Source organism: Nansenia antarctica (assembly GCF_963989245.1).
Source record: "Nansenia antarctica genome assembly, chromosome: 9".
NCBI classification, from domain to species: Eukaryota; Metazoa; Chordata; class Actinopteri; order Argentiniformes; family Microstomatidae; genus Nansenia; species Nansenia antarctica.
The window spans coordinates 25,105,892-25,128,401 of NC_137679.1; the positions used below are offsets into that span (position 1 = coordinate 25,105,892).

General features: G+C 42.2%; 1 protein-coding gene across 2 annotated transcripts; it reads left to right on the forward strand.

Moving 5' to 3' along the window:
• Positions 1-1,406: 1,406 nt before the first annotated feature.
• Positions 1,407-16,135, forward strand: saal1 (serum amyloid A-like 1). Of its 2 annotated transcripts, none has more exons than XM_080539017.1 (13): positions 1,407-1,487; positions 1,870-2,084; positions 2,170-2,271; positions 2,678-2,761; positions 2,877-2,956; positions 8,028-8,087; positions 8,162-8,289; positions 8,543-8,699; positions 12,294-12,376; positions 12,846-13,019; positions 14,154-14,338; positions 14,477-14,569; positions 15,436-16,135. In XM_080539017.1, exons 1-13 carry the CDS (start codon positions 1,484-1,486, stop codon positions 15,526-15,528), a joined length of 1,458 nt encoding a protein of 485 aa, XP_080395143.1. In that variant the 5' UTR covers positions 1,407-1,483; the 3' UTR covers positions 15,529-16,135. The 2 variants fall into 2 exon arrangements, with proteins under 2 accessions (XP_080395143.1, XP_080395144.1); XM_080539018.1 differs by having other exon boundaries at positions 8,174-8,289.
• The last annotated feature ends 6,375 nt before the right edge of the window (positions 16,136-22,510 follow it).

Consider the following 22,510-nt stretch of genomic DNA (forward strand, 5'->3'; position numbering starts at 1 on the left):
CCTCATGCATCCTGAAAGGAACGGATGGGATGGTACAGAAGGCTGCTACAAAATATCATGCTGCGCAAGATCTGTTGGCCTTTAAAAAAAAAAGAAAGAAAAAAAGAGTCTTCTACAGGCATGAAATTGATTGAAATTGGCATACACTTACTCTGTGTAATGTATGTTGGCATTCAATATACACTAGTTGTATCTTGTTCAGCTTGGTTGTGACCTTGTTGAGTTTGACCATGATTAGGAAAAAAAGGTTTTCGCTCACAGCATCTTGAAAGCAATCATTTAGTAGTATATTTGTACTCCCTCGAGTGTAAAACTCACTCCTGAGACTTAATGCCCAGTATAATGGATGTACATTCAAGGGTGGTGAAGCAGGGAGTGGTGGTAGTGGTCATGTGGGTCCCTGCACATATGGGTATCATGGGAAACGAAAGAGTAGACAAACTAGCTAAACAAGCGGTAAAAAAAGGAAACATAGACAAAGACATCCAAATATCAAAATCAGAGGGAAAAAGTATTGTGTGGAGGGAAACAAATAAAAAGTGGCAGCAACAGTGGGACCAGGAGACAAGGGGAAGACAATTATATGCATTACAAAACAGAGTGGGGGGTGTGAGAATCAGGGGAGGAAATAGAAAAGAGGAGGTGGTAATGACCAGACTAAGAATAGGGCATAGTAATCTGAATGGAATATAGGAAAACACCCGACAGGTTTATGTGACTATTGTCATGTAATAGAAACAGTAGAGCATGTTCTTATTAACTGCAGGAAATATGCGTCAGAAAGACAGGAAATGATGGAGGGACTGAACAGATCGGGACTGACAAGAGAAGGTTTGGAGCGGCTTGGGGCGGTTTGGTTTGGGGCGGCTGTGGCGCAGGAGGTAGAGCCGCCGTCTAATGATGGCACGGTTGGCAGATCGGCAGATCGGCGGTTCGAGCCCCGGCTGGTCACATGTCGAAGTGTCCTTGGGCAAGACACTGAACCCCAAAATTGCTCCCAATGAGCAGACCGGCGCCTTGCATGGCAGCTTGCCGCCATTGGTGTGTGAATGTGTGTGTGAATGGGTGAATGAGAGGCCATTGTAAAGCGCTTTGGAATAAGGCGCTATATAAGTCAGTCCATTTACCATTATTGGAGTGTGGTGGGAGTGGACGGGGCAGGAAGTGTCTGGTCAGATTTCTCATGAGAACTGGCCTGATAGGGAGACTGTGACGAGATGGACAATGTAGGAATTGGATAAATCCAGAAGATGGCAGTAGTGCAACGCGAAGGATGCAAGCTGCCGTTAAACCCAACAGAAGAAGAAGAAGAAACTCACTCCTGTACAGAAGGGGGCACACATCTACCCACGTTTCAGAGTTGCTGCACGCATGCGCATTCAATTCGTCGCTTGAACACCCTGGTTGTTGCAAGCCATGTTGCTTGCTAGCTATTCTAGTTAAGTTTCATTGCTATAAAATATAATTTCTCGTGGAGGAAGTAATGGGTGAGCTGAAGCGGCATATATTGCAACGTTTTATTGTGTACCTATAGGTAGCTAATCTAGCCAATTTCCCAGGTTGGGGGTTGGTTTAGCGAGCTATCTCAAAAAGCTACATAAGAAAGCTAGCTAACTTAAGTTGTTTCCCGGTTTAACCTAGTTTCTGTCTTGTGCATACAATCAAACTTTGAGGCAACAACACATAACACATAAACAGTACATTTTCATCAGCTTTGCAAACATAAAATATCGGTATTTCTCAAGCCTTTCAGTGACATTCCATGCATGAGAGCAGATCATTTATTTTGTATAAATGGTTAAAATCAATATTGGTCTTCCTGACTGGCTGCTCCCTGATTTAGTAACCCTTAAACCACGTTTCTATTAGAGCACATTATTGATAGTGCTGAGGAGGGGCTGGAGCTGGACGATGAGAGTTCCAGCAGGTCGACCTCTCCAGATGGACACACTCCTACAATGGATCGTAACCCATCGCCTCCCCCGGACCGAGGCAGCGGACAGGGAGATGAAGCGGTGGACGCCATTGGAGAGACTGTGTACAGCAAGCACTGGATTTTTAGCACCCTGACTCGTTTGATCCAGGTAGCTAGCCACGTTCAGACAGACCCACATCAATGCTTCTGTATTAGCATACAGAGTACTAATAATGTATCATGATGACCTTCAGATTGTAGCAGAACCAGATGGTGACGACTCTGATGCCCAGATGCAGCTTAAAGATGAAGAGGAGGATGACCTGTGTAAAATCTGGGATATGGCGATGGATGAGGTGTGTCTCAGGTGTCTATCCTACCTCTTAAACTTCTCTGAGCTTTTGTGCACAGATCTTAATTATTATTATTATTATCTCTCAGGCTTCTATAAACCCATGTCTATGGAGATATACAGTAGGTCAGAGTTTAAAAGGTTCATGGTTGATTGACAATATAGCCGTGGCAGTAAACTTGCCTTCTCCACACATTTTATTTTACTGTTTCACCTTCGTCTTTGAGCAATTCTGTAGGCTGTGTCAGATACACTAAATCATGTAGAGGTGATTGGCATTGACATTATCAATGGCAACCTGCTTTCTGCTCTGTTGTGACTTTGTTACAAAGCTTTTATACAATGTTGTTTAGTATCTCTCTGTCTTTGTTGTGTGTGAAATCGATTGACTTAAGCTTATCTGTCTATAGGATGTGGCTGGTTTCTTGCAAGAGTTCAAAGCTGCAGATATCTTGCTTGGAGTGATAGCGAAATCTAGTTGCCCTCGTCTCACAGTGAGTAAATATTATTGTTCTGTTTTGAAATTATTTAATATCCTGATTGGAGCTCTAATGTTGTAATGTTTTACATAATCTTGCACTTGTCCTTTTGCATCCTCTTTCTCAACAGGAAATCTGTGTGGGAATCCTGGGGAACATAGCTTGCTTCCCTGACACCTGTCTATCCCTGAGCCAAAACGAAGATCTAGGGTGGGTCACAGATTCAACTGTATTACTTGGCTTTAATTTGTTATAAAACCATTGAACTACTCGGATGGACTTAACCGATGTCATTATTAATCACGTTTTATTGAATACACTCTAGTATGTCTGGTAGGGGTGTAACAGATGTTATGTTAATGTTATGTTAATGACTTAATGTTAATTTTATTTATAATGCACCCCCCATCCAACTTTTACATCGGCCCGGGGCGCAGCCCGGGTAAAGGAACAGATAAAGACAAAGACAAGGAACACAGAAAGCAATCAGACACAGACGACTTAAACGTAAATCTCAGGCATACAATTCACAACAAATAGGGAGTAGACTTAGGGAATATAATTTAGGAAGAGGTGGGTTTTTAACTTGGCTCTAAAGGAGTCTAGAGTGGGGGCAAACTTGATGTTAGAAGGGAGCGCGTTCCACAGGGTCGGTGCTATCACCGCAAAGGTACGGTCACCCATCCTCTTGAGGTTGGTACGTGGGACCCTCAGGCTGAGTTGGGCGTCGGACCTGAGCCTGGGTCTGGGCCTTGAGGAGGTAGACTGGTCCAGGAGGTCCTTGATGTAGGGTGGGGCGAGACTGTTGAGAGCTTTAAAAACCAAGGTGCAGGTTTTGAACTTCACTCTCTTCTTCACTGGGAGCCAGTGAAGGGAGATGAGGACAGGGGAGATGTGGTCCCTCATTTTGGTGCCTGACACCAGCCTGGCAGCGGCATTTTGGACTAGCTGCAGGCGGTAGATGGTCTTCATCTAGGAAGTCAGGAAGTCCAGCATAGAGTGAGTTGCAGTAGTCAAGCCTAGATGAGATTAGCATGAGGACGACCCTCCTCAGGTCGCTGGGGGTGAGGAAGGACTTGATCTTGGCTATGATGCGTAGTTGGTAGAAACATGCCTTCACGACGGAGCTCACTTGTTGGTCAAGGTTAAGCTCGGAGTCAAAGATGACACCGAGGTTCTTGACATGTGGTCTGACAAGGGTGGACAGGCTTCCCATGTTGGTGCTGAGCTGAGTGATGGCGGTGGTGTTGCCGATGAGGAGGATTTCCCCCTTGCTCTCATTCAGCTGTAGGAAGCTCTGGGCCATCCACTCCTTCACATCGCGGAGGCAGTCCATCAGGCGCTTCAGATCGGCGGGGTCGTCAGTGTTGATTGACAGGTAGAGCTGGGTGTCGTCCGCATAGCAGTGGAATGAGATTAGGGCTGCAACTAACGATTATTTTGGTAGTCGACTAATCTGTCGATTATTTTTCCGATTAGTCGTGTGGCCGCGGCAGTGGCCGCGGGCTCCAGTGCATGTTGTACCTCACCTTCTCAAGTCTGCACACCTGTGAATGTCACCCTGTTGTCCAGTCTCTCTGGCTTAACATACGTTCCCATTGCAAATTCAAATAATGACTCATGAAATATTTGAATTTGGACCTTCCAAAACATTTAATACATACAATAATCAATCTCTGTTTCAATTAAACAAAATAAATAATAAATAAATTAAATAATACAAATGAAAGTGCAAATATAAACTTGGTAATGTGCAAATGTTTTAAAATAAAATAACAACTCAAAGTTTTGCCTTGCCAGCAACCGAGCAGTATGTTGATACATCAGGTTCTGGATTCACTACACTTGTCTTTATGAATGAGTTAACATTATTTATTTAAAATGATTGAGATCAAAACAATGTACCGTATTTTCCGGACTATAAGTCGCACCCGAGTATAAGTCGCAGCAGACCAAAAATGGGTCACGAAGAGGAAAAAACCACATATAAGTCGCACTGGACTATAAGTCGCATGGTTCAAGGGAACGGGCTTGGCGGAATCAGCGGGGAAAGAAGACCCTGTTGAGCTTGACTCTAGTCTGGCACTGTGAAGAGACATGAGAGGATTTGTAAGCCCAGGAAGGACATAATTCACGTTGAAACTTCTTCTGAAAGGTTAAGGAATACTTGTATTATCGAGTGTAAAGTCCGCTAGCTAGCGCGGGGCTAACAACATGGCGTCGCGGAGGAAAAATGAAACTTTGAACAGCCTCTAAAAGGTAATAAATGACTTTAACATCGTGTGTAACGTTCATAATAGCGTGTATAACGTTGATAATATAGTGCTTAATGTCCACATTGTCGAGTGTAACGACTATTTATCGTGTATGAGGCCATGGGAAAAGATAGCTTGGTGAAAAACGGAAGTAGGTAGGATGCTACAAACAATGTAACATTGAACAGCCTCTAAAAGGTAATAAATGACTTTAATGTCGTGTATAAACGTTCATAATATCGTGTATAAGGTCCATAATATAGTGCTTAATGTCCACATTGTCGTGTTTAATGTCCACATTGTCGAGTATAATGGCTATTCTATCGCGTATGAAGCGCTACCGGAAGTAGCAAAATGCTACTCGCGGGTGCAACATTGCAACGTTAAATAGCCTCTGGAAGGTATAAATGACTTTAATATCGTTTCTAACGTCCATAACATTGTGTATAAGGTCCATAACATCATGTTTAATGTCCACATTGTCGTGTTTAATGTCCACATTGTCGAGTATAATGGCTATTCTATCGCGTATGAAGCGCTACCGAAAGTAGCAAAATGCTACTCGCGGGTGCAACATTGCAACGTTAAATAGCCTCTGGAAGGTATAAATGACTTTAATATCGTTTCTAACGTCCATAACATTGTGTATAAGGTCCATAACATCATGTTTAATGTCCACATTGTCGTGTTTAATGTCCACATTGTCAAGTATAATGGCTATTCTATCGTGTATGAGGCGCTAGCGGAAGTTACTCCTTGGTTCATGTCAGTCAGAGATTACCGTATGTCAGTTCATGTCAGTCAGAGATTATGAATTATTGATATATAAGTCGCACCTGACTATAAGTCGCAGGACCAGCCAAAGTATGAAAAAAACCGCGACTTATAGTCCGGAAAATACGGTACATTGAATGAACAATACCGTTTAAATGCGTTTACGTTGCACTCATCTGATACACTGCAATACTAATGTATGAACACGTGAGGGCGCTATCATCACGGCCATATAGCAGAAACACTAGGCACGGCGCCATCTGGTGGTCAATTGTCGTCAGCACATCAGCTGCAGTTCCTGTAGTGCATTGCAATTACAAATGAACAGCGCGGCTCTGTATTATCGGCTCGTGTGTTTTTAATACGATGCGTCGACACTAAAATTCCACGTCGACGAGTTTTTATGATCGACGTCGTCGATTATGTCGACTAATCGTTGCAGCCCTAAATGAGATCTTGTAGCGTTGAGGGATTAGACATAGGGGGAGCATGTAGAGGGAGAACAAGATGGGACCGAGGATGGAGCCCTGAGGGACCCCACAGGTGAGGTTGGCTTGTCTGGAGGAGCTGTCTGCTATGTGGACGGCGTGGGTTCTATTGCTGAGGTAGGACTTAAACCACGACAAAGCGGTGTCGGTGATGCCAACCTCCAGCTGGAGGCGATCGAGGAGGATGGCGTGGTCTATAGTGTCAAAAGCTGCGCTGAGGTCCAGGAGGACCAGGGCAGCACATTTCCTGGAGTTTGCGATGAGGAGGAGGTCGTTCCAAACCTTTAAAAGTGCCGACTCAGTGCTATGGCCAGGTCTGAAGCCAGACTGAAACTTCTCCAGGATGTTGTTCTGTTGGAGGTAGGGCCACAGCTGGCTGAGGACAGCCTTTTCCAGGAGCTTGGACACGACTGGGAGCTTGGAAATAGGTCTGTAGTTACTGGGGTTGGAGGGGTCCAGGTTGGGTTTCTTAAGGAGAGGCTGGACCACTGCTTGTTTGAGGCTGGGCGGAACAATGCCAGTGGCCAGCGAGCTATTGATTATTAAGAGGATGTGTGGCCCTATCGTGTCGAACACCTCTTTGAGTAGGGGGGTAGGGATGGGGTCCAGAGACGATGAGGCCGGCTTCAGTGCAGCGGCCATCTTGGAGAGGGCTGGTAGAATGAAAGGACAGAAGCTGGAGAAAGTGGATGAACATCCCAGTGTGACGGCTAAGTGACGGCTAGATCACCTAACTCACGGATCGGATCGTGTCACGGTTTTTGAGTCACGGATCGGATCATTTTTCGGATCAACACAAAACATTTTTATTTTTATAAAAACTGCTTTTTCCTTGAATTCTGTAAAAACACCAATTTTATTATGTGAAAAAAACCAACAACATTCAAGATGTCAAAACTGGTAATATATATATATATATATATATATAAAACATATTCTACTCTCAAACATTACTCAAACATTACAAACTTAAATTATAAGTAGTGCAATATGAAAGAGGGAGGCGCCTGGTTGCAGCAGTGAATCACTGGGCTCTTTAAAGCAGACGAATAAACATGTTTTATGCCACTTTTAACTAAATAATCAAGTGAACCCTTATTTTGAACATGGTATGAAAAAAATGCCTACATTATCAGAAGTTGTCGAGCTACCTTTTTCGTGCCTCCCGTCATAATTGACAGAGAAGCCAAAGTGCTCCCATACATGGGATTTAAATGACGAGGGAGGCATTTCGAGTTCTTCTCCGCCGAACAACGTAATTAGCTCGCCATGATACACTTGGGCCGCGTTCGTAAATTCGCTTTGAGATCGCCGGAGCGCACACTGGGTCCGACGTCTTAAAGGGACCAAGTAATTTGATTGAACAAGAGGCGTTCCTTGAATGCTGATCAGATTCCAGAGTGAATTTATGAACGCAGCCTTGTTGTTGTGGATTTCCAGCTTCGCGCCAGTGTAGTGAGTAAACAACGGATTCTTTTTTTTTCACATTATCAACCTATCATTGCGCTTTAGAGTAAAACAAAGCACGCAACTGTCGCGTCTATCTTTTCATGGCAACTCTACATTGTGATTTACAAGAGATATTAAGTAATATATTAAGTAATATTATTACTTGTTAAAATTTAGCAATTGTTCCGTGGTACACATGCGTGCCGTACCGTGGAGGGCGATCCGTACAGATTATCCGTGATCCGTTACACCCCTAATGTCTGGTGTTCATTTTATGGTCCAAATTCTCTAATGTAACTCTTCTTCTCTCCACAGTGCTGTGCTTTTACTCCTCCTTGGAGACACGGACCCTCCAACCCTGTTGGAGACTTGCAGGTAACATTGTAACACAACATCCAAAATGTTCTCTGTGATGGAAATGGTGTTTGGTGTTTATGAACTTTATTAAGACTTCTTCATAGGTTACTGCTCACCTGTGTGTCCCAGAAAGATGTCTCCCCTCTGTGGCTTGAGCGAATACGACAGCAAGCATCTGTGTGCTCCAACCTCTGCTTCATCATGTGCAGTTCTACCAACCGTATGGTTCCCCATTCTTCAGCTATAAAACTTTCTCTCAGTCTGAAGATTTGTCCTCTTCTCAAAGGGTAAATACTAAGTGGGATACTTGGGGTGACCTGACTTAGGGTTAGGTCAGGGGATATGGGTAGGGTTAGAGTAAGGGTTAAGATTAGTGTTTAGGGTAGGGTCGTCCCAAGGATCCCAATTAGCATTTACGACAAGGCAGAGGTTATGGATAGTCTTTTCACACTGTGTCTGTGTCCTGTCTTTAGTGGATTTGCTTGTGAAAGTCGGGGAGCTGGTTGACAAGCTCTTTGACCTGGACGAGGAGCTGATGAAGAGCTGGATCACAGCTCAGCCCAGTGAAAATAACAGCGACGGCCGCCTGGGCGTGGCCCCCTCGCTCCTTGAGGCTGCCAAGCAGCTGAGGTAAGGAAATGTGTTATTGCCACAGCATCATCATGGCCCTTTCTCAATTGGTAGAAACTTGATTCCTTAATTTCCTCTGTCCTCCACTTGCTTCTTCTCAAAAAGCATTGGAGTAGCATTGGATATCTAAGGGGAGGAACCTAGATCATCTCCTCCTATGCATTTTGAGTAGGAAGCGCGTGGAGGATGGGGAAGAGGACGCAAGGAATAATGCTTTTAACAAATTCACAAAGGGCCCATGTCTACCCTATCAGGTGGTGTTGTTTTCGTCTGATCTGCCACTAGATTGTGTGGATGTGTCAGTTTTGTATAATCAAATCATCAACATGTAGTAGGGGTGTAACGGTTCACGTGTGTACTGAACGATACAGCATTATACTGCACGTGCAAAACTTTAAGTAATCTCAGGTGCTGCGTTCATAAATTTGGCCACACTGGGTTCAACGTCATAGAGCAACCAAGTCATTTGATTGGACTAGAGGCATGCCAAGGAGTGCTGATCAGATTTCCAGTGCGATTTCCAGTACGCATACACAGAGATAGATAGTTTTTGCAGTTGTTATGGTGAATGCAGTCAAACTACTACCCTTAAATCTCAGGTTTGGGAACATTAAGGTTTCGCAGTTACATACAAGGATGATGGACAAAGACCAAGTGGATCGAACCAAAGCTGTATGCCGGCATTGTTCAACTACGATCGGTTATGCGGCTGGCAATACAGTGCATCCGGAAAGTATTCACACCCCTTCACTTCTTCCACATTTTGTTATGCCTTATTCCAAAATGGATACCCAAAAAATGTTCCTCAAAATTCTACACCCAATACCCCATAATGACAAAGTGAAAAAGTTTTTTGGGAAATCTTTGCAAATGTATTAAAAATAAAACACTCAAATATCACATGTACATAAGTATTCACACCCTTCGCTCAATACTATGTTGAAGCACCTTTGGCAGCAATTACAGCCTCAAGTCTTCTTGAGTGTGATGCTACAAGCTTGGCACACCTATTTTTGGGCAGTTTCTCCCATTCTTCTTTGCAGATCCTCTCAAGCTCCATCCGGTTGGATGTGGAGCGTCGATACACAGACATTTTCAGATCTCTCCAGAGATGTTCAATCGGGTTCAAGTCTGGGCTCTGGCTGGGCCACTCAAGTACATTCACAGACTTGTCCTGAAGCCCCACTCCTTTGTTATCTTGGCTGTGTGCTTAGGGTCGTTGTCCTGTTGGAAGGTGAACCTTCTCCCCAGTCTGAGGTCCAGAGCGCTCTGGAGCAGGTTTTCATCAAGGATCTCTCTGTACATTGTTGCATTCATCTTTCCCTCGATCCTGACTAGTCTCCCAGTTCCTGCCGCTGAAAAACATCCCCACAGCATGATGCTGCCACCACCATGCTTCACTGTAGGGATGGTATTGGCCAGGTGATGAGCGGTGCCTGGTTTCCTCCAGACATGACGCTTGGCATTCAGGCCAAAGAGTTCAATCTTGGTTTCATCAGACCAGAGAATTTTGTTTCTCATGGTCTGAAAGTCCTTTAGGTGCCTTTTGGCAAACTCTAAGCGGGCTGTCGTGTGCCTTTTACTGTGGCCGTCTGGCCACTCTACCATAAAGGCCTGATTGGTGGAGTGCTGCAGAGATGGTTGTCCTTCTGGAAGGTTCTGCCATCTCCACAGAGGAACGCTGGAGCTCTGTCAGAGTGACCATCGGGTTTTTGGTCACCTCCCTGACCAAGGCCGTTCTCCCCCGATTGGTCAGTTTGGCCGGGTGGCCAGCTCTAGGAAGAGTCCTGGTGGTTCCAAACATCTTCCATTTACGAATGATGGAGACCACTGCTCGTGGGGCCTTCAATGCTGCAGATTCTATTTTTACCCTTCCCCAGATCTGTGCCTTGAGCTCTGAGGTTTACAGACAATTCCTTTGACTTCATGGCTTCGTTTGTGCTCTGACATGCACTGTCAACTGTAAGGACCGTACAAGTTTGGACACAATTAAATAGCAAAATGTAACCCTAACTATTTACTATCAATATAAGTTACTGTGACTGATGGTGGAAATGCGTGTTTAAGACATTTACTGTATAAGACGCTTTTATGAGAGGATCTTGCTGCTGATTTATTTATTTAATATCCAGAAATAGTTTTTGGCAGATGATTTTCCCCTTTGGAGTTTTGCTAATTCTATGTACCGTTTGCTCCATAAGTATTTATTATTCATTGTCTTTAAATGACTAAATAATTAAATTATGATTATATAATGATTGGAGCACTTTGAGCTGCAACGTTTGCATGAAAAGCTATACAAATTATTATTAGGCCTATTATTTTAGCTCTATTCTCCAACAGTTTGGATTTGAAATCAAACAATTAATCAATATCACACGAGAGGGAGTGTGTTATACTGAATATCAGCACGGCTGTGATTCGGTCGTAGGTACGAGGCCGCAGGCCGAGTACCGAAGACGATCACAGCCGTGCTGATATTCAGTATAACAGCACGACCTCGAGTGTGATATTGCTTTTAAACAACAGTTGTACAGCGCGATTTATTAGTTAACAGTAATAAGCGACAACAGATTATGATTTGTTGTTTATTTAATCATAAAAATAAACCAAAAATCGTTCCGCAACTGAACTTCAAATGGACTGTTGCCTAGTAACCTGAACACAAACATGTAGTCTAATTAACGGTCATTTAGTAGAACATCTGTGAGGCGGAGTGATACATATAGTTAAAAGTCCCAGTGCTGTTATACTGTATATCAGCACTCATGGAATGCCTCTTGTCCAATCAAATTACTTGGTCGGAACTAACTGTTGTATAAATGTTGATAACGTTCATTTCAGTTTGTAAAGCGTCTGAGTGTCTAGAAAAGCGCTATATAAGTCTAATGTATTATTATTATTATTATTAAAAGTCCCAGTGCTGTTATACTGTATATCGGCACTCATGGAATGCCTCTTGTCCAATCAAATTACTTAGTCAGAACTAACTGTTATAATATGGGGTATTGCGTATAGAATTTTTAGGGGAAAAAATGAATTTAATCCATATAATTAATAACAAAATGTGGAAAAAGTGAAGGGGTGTGAATACTTTCCGGATGCACTGTATGTCAAAGTTGCTAAATCATTTGAGACGGCATCATCCGAATGTAAATATCACCGGTACAAAAAGAAAGAGTGAAGTGCAAACCCAGCCCATGGAATTTAAGCAACCACTCGCTAACAATTCAGACAGGGCCAATGCCATAGCAAACGCCATAGCTGCTTTTATAGCAGCGGACATGCGACCATACTCCGTTGTTGAGAACATAGGAACATGCAAAGCCACGTCCTGCAAACTCGCCCCATTTATGAACAGCACAGAAGCACACCTCTAGCAGAGGTACTGAAGGAGGTAGTGTCAGAATGGAAGTTGGAGAGGCTAGGAAGCACAATTCCAGTCACAACAAATAATGCTAGAAATATTGTCAATGCAATCGGTGAAGCTGGACTGGGCCCCCAAACCGACATTTTTGTGAACCGTTACACCCCTAACATGTAGGCCTATTGATAATGACTGATATAAACATTCAAGATGGGTCTTGTTTGCAGGTCAGAGAGTCCAGATGGTTTAGAAGTGTACCTGCATGCCCTCCAGCTACTCACTACCATAGATGAGGGGATTCAGGCTTTGGGTGAGACTGTCATACTTTCATACATACGATTGTGACTTATCTGTAAATAGGAGTGGGCTATATATGGGTAATTTTTTGTTTTACTTAGGTTTTATTTATCTTTTGTATTCCATTTGCCCTATCTCGACATGAAATGACAACATTTCCCGTACGCATTGATAATATCTTCACTCACGATCATCTAGTCTAGTCTCGCGTCTGCGCCTTCTGTTGTTCTTCCTGCACACAGGTAAAAATATCCGGGATCTAGCAGCGTTGTCGTGCTCACGCAAACAAACTCCGGGCAAGTAAAACGTTATTACTGTCGAACCCTGCATATGATGGTTTGGTGGTGATGGTGTTTTTGACCTGTATAGCCCATTCCTCCTGTGAATGATATTAACAGCAATTACACAGCATTCTCTTTTTATATGTTGTTGATATTAGATATGATATAAAGGACCCCACGGCCTTGTCTTTTTCTCTTTAGCTTCCTCAGATGGAGCAGGCAAAGCTACATGGGACTTTCTCTGTGAAGTTGTGGGTGAGGACCTTTGCCAGATGGATGACCCCCCACTCATCCTACAAGAGCAGAAGGCCCTTTTGGTCCATGCACTGGCTGTCCTATCAGCCCTCTATGCATGTCAAGACAAAGCAGAAATCCGTAAGACCTGATACCAATGATTCTAATGTTATAGCTTATCTGTATTATGACCAGTGATGCCGGTAACGCGTTACTCTAATCTGAATACTTTTCCCAGTAACGAGTATTCTAAGGCGATACTATTTCCAAATCAGTAATCGGATTAAAGTTACTTATTCAAGTGGCTGTGCGTTACTATTGCGTTACTACCTCATAACTTAGGCTAAATGCAGTATTTCTTTGTAATGTTCGATAGTAAACAAACATTTCTCGCGTCTTGGGGAGTGACGTCAGTGCTCACGTTTTCAACACGAGGTTACTATGGAAGGCCATGCCCGCAAAAAACGGCTCTCGACTATCGCGAGATTGCAGCAGAATCGCTCACGTGTATCACCACGCTGATTGCACAGTGTAAACAGAAGCGTAGCCTACACAATGGAGCGAGAACAGAGATATGCGTTAAATAGCTGGAAATATAAGGATTATTTTGAGTTTGTGTCAGCAAAGGATGACAAGAACATAAATGTTGATCATTGATAAACTCAGACTCACCCAGTTTAGGATTAGGATTATATTAGGATCATATCTGAATGGTCAGGGTAGGTTTTAGGTTTTGTGAAACCACTCCTTGCTAGTTACTGTTAAATAAAGATGATATTTATTTTATTGTTTAAAAACAAGTATTTATGTTGGGTGAGGCAAAGAAAGACTCTTTATTTTGTTGTTTTAAGTTATTGTTTAAAGTTTAATTATGTAATTTAAGTTACTGTTAAAATAAAGTGAGTTTTGGCAAAACCAGTTTTCATTTTTATGTTGCGGGGGGGGGGGGGGGGGGGGGTCGGGTGCCTAGGCAGCTGCCAATAGTAACTAAAAAAGTAACTAGTAATCTAACTTAGTTACTTTTAAAATCAAGTAATCAGTAAAGTAACTAGATTACTTTTTAAAGGAGTAATCAGTAATCAGAATACTTTTTCAAAGTAACTGTGGCAACACTGATTATGACAGAGATGTTACTATTCATAATATCGAGGCTATGGCTGTTTTTGGTCACATGGTGTGTATTGGTGATTACAAATCTCATAGTTAATGATAGATTCCCTATGATCAGCAGGTAGGCTCTCATCAGGTTACTTTTCTTCTTACTCTTTTCTTCAGCCTTGCCTTTAGTTGGGAGTCTTTTGCGAGTGTTGCACTACCACAAGGAGTACCAGCAGAGTAAGACTGAGGACGAGGCCAGTTCAGGAGATGCAGAGAAGGAGGAGAAAGTAGATGAACAACTCCAGGCCCTTATCGAGATCACGGCTGAGTTCCTGGCTGACATTGTCACTGACCTCCCGCAGGTAATGCTACTGCAATCAGCTGTCGCTTTCTGTTTGGTCAGATTCTGTCCTCCATTGTTTGTTTCTGGTTCCATGGTACTCGTGTAAGCTATTATATATCTTATTGACTGGAGGTAAACATGTGTGTTTGATATGCAGGATGTGGTAGCAGAGTTGGTGAGGAGAGGCTACCTGACAGAGAAGACCTGTCTGTCAGCTGTTCACAGTTTGCTCCCACAGTTCAGCCCTGCGGTAAGCATGCACTCTTCCCCCCTTTTCATCTCAGAACATAGCACTCTGTTTCTTGTCCTCTATCTATCTCAGTTCAGTCCCTCAGTGTTACAGCCACTTGTGAGAACTGGCATTTTCTCTCATGCATATACACTTACATTGCACTTTATTAGGAACACCTGTATACCTTCTCATTCATTCAGGTGGTGCAATGGTGTGGGGAATGTTTTCTGGGCACACTGTGCTTAATACCAATCAATCATTGCTTGAATGCCACAACCTATTTGAGTATTGTTGCTGACCATGTGCATCCCTTCATGGCCACAATGTACCCATCTTCTAATGGCCAATACCAGCATGATAACGCACATGTCACGAAGCAAAAGTCTCAAACTGAACATGACAATGAGTTCAGTGTTCTTCAGTGTTATTTCCAGTCACCGGATCTGAATCCAACACCTTTGGGATGTGGTAGAATGGGAGATAAACAGCTTGAAAGGGTACCTGAGAAATCTGCAGGAATTGCATGATGCAGTCATGTCATCATAGACCAGAATTTCAATGTTTCCAACATCTTGTAGAATCAATGCCACAAAGAATTGAGGCTCTTTTGAGAGCAAAGGGAGACCCTACCCAGTATTAGTATAGTGTTCCTAATAAAGTGTTCGGTGAGTGTATTATGTTTAACATATGAAACGTATGTATGAAAAGTACAATATTTTGGCACAAATTGTGTATGTAGACGATGAGTCCATTCTTGCACGAAAGCCTGTCAAGTTGTGTTCCTGTATGGACGTTTTCTGTGTCTGAAATGGGCTGTTATGTCACTTGTTCCTGTGGAAAACAAACACTGTGTTTTCCACCCCGCCCTTCCCCTGGATCTTTAGGTGGAGCACCTGGTCTCCATATTGTCAGAGACTGATCCCCAGCTGGCAGACATTATGAGCAAGGACGTTGCTATCTCAGAGGTCCCAAGCTGATCTCGGTCTCCTCCACTGTCACATCATCTTGACACAAAGCGTCTTTGATGGATACCTTATTGTCTCTGGGGACCTCACCTCATGTAGAGGATGGACTATTTGCATATTTCCTGATTGACTGAATACACCTTGATCTCATGTTCTTACCCTGAAGGAACAGGCCCATGGTTAGCCACTGTACATTTGCATATTAATACCAATACACACGGTTGGTATTTCCCTTTATTTTTGCATCCATACCAAGGTTTTAGCAAGTGTGATAGCCCTAAATAATAAGTCAAAATAATTGTTTTTGTAATTGAAATAGGACTTGTTTTCATAATTGCAATTGTGTTTTTTAAAAGTATCTTTGTAAACATTTCAGTCAATTTAAAGCCATTTTAAGGGGTACCAAAATACAGATGACATTGTATGCTCCATGTTTCTGTAAATCAGTTTATAGAATCAATCCAGCTCAGAGTAGAGTTTTGATGTTTGGATGTTGTCTTTTACCCCTTGTCAACTTGTACTGTAGCTATATTGCTGTTTCTACAATTCCCATGCATATTTTGTATAAATGGCTTTTGATGATCTAATCAATGTACATGTGATTTAATTTTATTTATGCGTATGCATCTTTTGTATGACTCAACTGTGTCAGAATTGTGTAAAAAATAAAGCTGTATTTTGAGTATAATATAAAAATGCATTTATTTTGCATTAGTGCTTTTCTCAGTACTCAAAGACACATTTCATGGAGAGAACAAGAATAGATAGATAATTAAAAAGTAAAACAAAAGCACAGTCAGTAAAAACAACAATACATATAGTTAAAGCCAAGTTTAAAAATATGGGTTTTGAGCAATTGTTTGGAGGATGGATTGGTGGAAGTATATGCATTGAGTCATCCTTTTCAAGCATATGAGTAATGTGTTCAGTGATAACAGCATCAAGTGTTTACCAGAGGGTGACAGTCACTCTATAAGGACAGTAGAATTAGATGAAAGACCCTGGCCTGACAACAATGAACTAATTTGGTTTCCAAATGCAGCATTTCGCCCACCCATGAGCGGTACGCAGGCAAACCTGCGCATTTCAACTGAGCTTACGAAGGCAGCTTGCATATAGCAGGTTTTTAATTAAAGCCTGCATTGATATGCAGAATACTCTTTCTAATGGAAATAGAGAGTGGATGAGTGTGTGTGTGTGTGTGTGTGTGTGTGTGTGTGTGTGTGTGTGTGTGTGTGTGTGTGTGTGTGTGTGTGTGTGTGTGTGTGAGGGTGGGGGGGGAGGGGGATATGACCATAATGTTCAAAAAGTATTTCCTACTGGAAATTCATCAATTCGTGGGGAGGCCTAGGGGCTTGTGACCACCTCAATAGCCAATAATATAAAAAATGTTATTTGGAATACCAGTGCCCCATACCTGTTTCTGTAATGGACAGTTGTGATCAATGGAGGTACTAATGATTGGCCTTTCAACATTGCTTGTGGCTGATGAGTTGCAATTGAATCTCAGATGTTTCCTGCTTAACTGTCAACTCCATTACCAGCCTGCTAGTCCAGCTAAACCCTGATAAGATGCGGCTCCATGCTCATGGTGTAGTGGAGCTTGCTGTGTGGATCCTAAATCTATCTAAAAACGATGGTTGGAAGGGCTGATTGATGTTGATCCAATTTGTCAGTCATCTCTGTTTCTGTTTACCTCTGTCCACATTAAGTTGACTTGACATCTTGCCTCACAGTGCCTCACTTTCTATTTATGCCTCACCCATACAGGCACCATCAGAATCAGAATTTATTTTATTATATCCAATGTACAAGTACACAAGAGTACACAATAATAGAGTACAGTAAAATAACTAAAGTAAGTAATAATAAAGTGATACAGTGATGGTAGTCGTACAGCGGAACCAGTTGTACACCATGTTTATTGTACAAAGTCCTTAAACATATAGAAGCTGCATTTGGATTTGAGCAAATATATAAGAAATTGAATAGAATCGTGCTGAAAATAGTAAAGTACATGTTGGGTGAGTCACCAGAGGCAAGGATTAAAGAATGTATGTGCAGCTGACTGGTATGGCCTCAACATGTACGGGGTGTCACGTAGTTTCCTTTGCCTTTGATTCCCGCCCCTCGTCCCATTGAGCAGACCCACCTGGCCACAGTTCTCAATAAAGCAGCCCATGTCATTGGCGGCAATCAGAGCCTCTTCAAGTCATTTCCTGAGTTGCATGGTTCTCTATCTCATGTCAACATAATCACAATGACATTTTCCTCTCGCTGCGGCCTCTATACCAGGGACATTGACGCTTCCTGCTCACCAAAAATACACCGTTGACGTTGTTGCTTTGATTATCCAAGGCTGCCCGTCCTCTCCAAGTCTTTATGTGTGTTCTCTTCCTCAAACGACTTTATCTATTGCTTCATTGTCATGATAACCAACTAGAGGGGAAGGATGTTAGAGTGTACTTTCCTCTTGCTAATGATGCTACACAGCATAGCCATAATACTGTAGATGCCCATCACCAATGACAACTCATTTGTTAGGTTTAGCATCAGCTCATATCATGGACCTGGATGATGCTGGTACCAAACGGAGAGACATGTCAAATGTACTCTCTAAACAACAATAAACAATCTGACAAAAACAAAGGTAGATAGATAGATAGGATATACAAGTATTGTATATTGCTCACGTGTAGCAGGTGTTACAGGGTGCTGCCCTTCTTGTGTCTCTGTGTACACTGTGACCCCTGTCAGCAAGCAGCATATGCTGTTGTTTGTTCTGCCATGAAAGAATTGTAGCCCCCCCCCCCTCCTCTCTCACTCTTCAGGAAGTAGACGTGAGCAGTAAACCGTTAACACCTTGTTCAGTGTTCATTTAATCCTTAGTATTGGGAGAGTTTCTAGACTTTTTTGTTGAGGCGTTGTAGCCCAATGTGCAGTATAATGTCTAGCTGTTGCCATGCTGTAAATTCTACTGGTAGAGTGTTTGTATGGTGATAGTGATGTGTTACCATTGCTTGGCAGGGAAAGTACAGTTCAGAGCTCTGAATGCAGCTCTGAGGGCCTGTTTGTGGGTGCTATGGGTGAGATTAGCCAGAGAGATCTCTCCCAACTCAATACTCAGACAATGTGTAAATCCCTCTGATTGAGATGAACAGAACTGGGCCAGACTACCCATGGGGCAGTTCCTAGAGCAGTAGGTGGGTAGCATGGCCTCACTGTTTAGAACCAAATCTACTCTGAATGTGTCACCTATATAGGACACATCCTCACAGCTGTAGTCTGTGTTTTAGTAATGAGATGGGTGAATATAGTGAGCACTCTCTCTCTCAAAGGGAGCTTAGCATCCTCTCCTGAAGCCAGAACAAAGACACAGTGAAAGCCTGACACTCACCTACGTCCACAACATTAATCACAGTCTCATGTGTAGTGTGCATTTAAGTGTGCAAACAGTGAAAATACAGTAGATTCTATGTATTTTGTACATACTGTATATACATGTACAGTATATGCTGTTTTTTCAGGACAATATAATGGCAGAAAGCATTATTTTTCAAGAGTTCTAAAATGCACCACGATATGAAATTGCAATGCAATTGAGAACATTTACAAGAATATATAGATTACGGTATATGTAGAAGTAAATAAGTTATTCAGTAGTAGATGAGGAAGGCCTACATCTTAATCTTGGCTCATTCATGAGTCTTTTCTCATGTCACATTCCTCTTTCTCCATCTTTGCCAAATTATCCAGAAACATATGAGAACGTACACAAAGAAGAAAGGAACACTATGAGAGATAATTACTACTGTATGTCCCACCCATTTATTGAGTATCCTCTGACCTTTTCACTCTGCTCTGGGGAAGGTTTGTTAGCAGTTTGTCATGCTGGGGCTAGTGTCCTGCATGCCTCATAGCACTAAGTTCACCTTAAGCCCATTGTTAGCAATGAATGAACAATGATTTTAGTGCTATGAAGCTCTTGGGACACTCACCCCTGCTCATGTCATTCAAGTGTGGGTCACCCTCTGACAAAAAAAAAGTGATGCTTCTCATTTTGAATATTCAAGTGATATATATTCAAGTTCACATGTTACAACCACGCACACTATAAAACAAATACTGAGTACTGTAAAACTAAAGTATAACCGACAGGAATATTATCTGCTGAAAAGAAAGCTGTCACATTTAATTAAAAATGACACTCCACCAGTAAGGGGTGAGTGTCTCTTTGAAGTGTTTACCAGGGATCCGTAAACTAAACAGGGCATGGAGCCTCACCTGGAAACCAAACAAAATAAAGGGGATCTGCTCCCAGAGAGGCCCAGGCATGGGGAGATCAAAGCCTAGCAACGCGTGGCATCTGGGCAACAGAACTGGACTGTGACAGATGATATTAGGAGACTATAGAGTGTAATATCCAGATGTAATACTGGCCAGTATAGTGGGATGGAATGGAACAATTGTGTGTGGTTTGGATGTAGTGTGTGTAGTTGCAATGACAACAATACACCCTCACACACCCAAATTAGATGTTGAGAGAAGGCATTCAAGACCATTCAGATGAACTGTGGCCGTGTAATACCTACTCACAATGCCTACAGCCACCAGCATTTTTTGTTATTGCCATTTTCTGTTATTTCGCTTACATCCCCCTTACATTTCTGATTACATTTAGAGTAACTGTGAATGAGTTGAGTTGTAGGACATTTGCTGGGATTTCCTTAATTTTTCCTGAGAGGCAACAACTAAAATGCTGCCTTTGACCAATCCAGTACATCCAGTACCCAGGAGAGACCAGGCTGCTCAGGTCTCTCGTGCATGAACACTTTTTCCAACAGGCCCAGTGAGGAGGAAGTATCCCTCGCTGCCTCCTTCATTGTTTAAAGCTTGTGTCCGTGTCACGAGTCATATGGGCTGTCGACCGCCTGAGAAAGACATCATGCGCACAAGCCACATGACAGGACAAAAACCTTAGATGTTTTTAGGGATGAAAACAAAGGCCTCCTAGCACATTATATAGGTATTTTCTTTAAAAAGACAGTTGACCATTCACCTTTGTGATGAGGTATTGTGGGTGACTCTTGAGACACTGATGTTTGTGATCCAACAAAAGTAGTGCTCCTCAATCTGGTCTCTGAAGAAGATGCGCCACCTGAGCCCTTTCAGAGTAATTTCTTTGATCTTAGTCAGTGGACACTCACAAGATTATACAATTGGGGAAACATCCTAATAGTTAACCTTCAAGGACTAAATCTGGTAATTTCTCAGGCCCAAGGTGCCACACACAGTGTGTGTATGTGTGTGTGCGTGTGTGTGTGTGTGTGTGTGTGCTAATAGTGGTTTCACTGCAGAAAAGCATACGTTTGAATACACACATTTTAGAGAGCGGAATCATCAACAAAGTCTCAAGACCACTGAGCAACCAAACAACACGGTAGCCGGCTATTTTTTAATTATTTTTTTACATAGTCAGGAAAATATGTATTATTATTTATTTATTATTTATTATTTATTTCAGGAGTAGGGGTTGTTTGCTGTTTGATCACAGTATAATTAGTTGGCTTATTCTTCTATTAAAACATAACTTGCGTTGCTATGACTTTTGGTTATTAAACTTTTTTAGTATTACAAACTTGAAAGTGTACTTTTTAACATGGAGGTCTATGGAAACCAAAAGATGCAATTCTTGAACCTCTGCCAGTCTTACACCTTTTAAGTTATTACAGTTTTTCTCCATTGCTTACACACTAACACTGGAACTTGAGACACAATGACCAAAACCTGAAACTCATTCAAACTTACACCAGTTCTGCACAAATACAAACACATTTCATGCTTTTCACTCATTTTGCGATTCTAAACCAATTTTTTTGCAAAACACTACACACATTTCTCTACATTTGGCATAATCTTCATTGACCGCAAGTGAGGCTGTGGCGCAGGAGGTAGAGCCACCGTCTAATGATCGCAAGGTTGGCAGATTGGCGGTTTGAGCCCCAGCTGGCCACATGTCGAAGTGTCCTTGGGCAAGACTCTGAACCCCAAAATTGCTTCCAATGAGCGGGCCGGCGCCTTGCATGGTAGCTTGCCGCCATTGGTGTGTGAATGGGTGAATTTACAGCAGCCGCTGTAAAGCGCTTTGGATAAAGGCGCTATATAAGTGCAGTCCATATTCCATTTATACCCCTTCTACAAGCAATGGAGGAAGCATGTGGTGATGTGGTGTGTGTTTGTCATTTGAAGACAAAAATACATTTTGAGAGGACATACCATTGTTTTGAATGCAGTGTTTGCTTTTGCAGAAGAGATTTGTAGAGTTTTGGGTTTTGTGTGTTTTTGGATTTGTGTTTAGAGTTTTGAGAAAATGAGCCATACTTTCAGAAAATGTGTGGAAGCATTTGAGAAAAACTGTAACACCATTTCAATTGTAATGTCAAAAACTCGGATGAAAGCTTTTTGATACCTGTAAAAGTTTTACTATTAAGCTTTTTGTAACTCCAAAACCTCTCATCTGGTTGAAATGATGGAATGTTTATTTAGGCCAACATTCTGCGAGTTCCTTTGTGCAATCGCCATGGATCTTTCAGGACTCTTAAATAAAAACAGGAGACCTACATTCTTAGAATGATTTAAAAAAACAAAAACACTCTTGCTACCAGTTCTACCCCACTGAAACCACTCTCAACCACTCAACCCACTCTACCGAACAACCCCAGGCTTATCCTATATCTATCTATGACCTTCTAACATTACTATCTATCTAACTTTCTATCTTTCCAACCTTGTATCTATCCAACCTTTCAACTACATCATCCTTTCTTCTGTTCACCAGTCACTACTGCTTCACTCAATATAACCCATACTGATTAATCTATCTATCTATCTATCTATCTATCTATCTATCTATCTATCTATCTATCTATCTATCTATCTATCTATCTATCTATCTATCTATCTATCTATCTATCTATCTATCTATCTATCTATC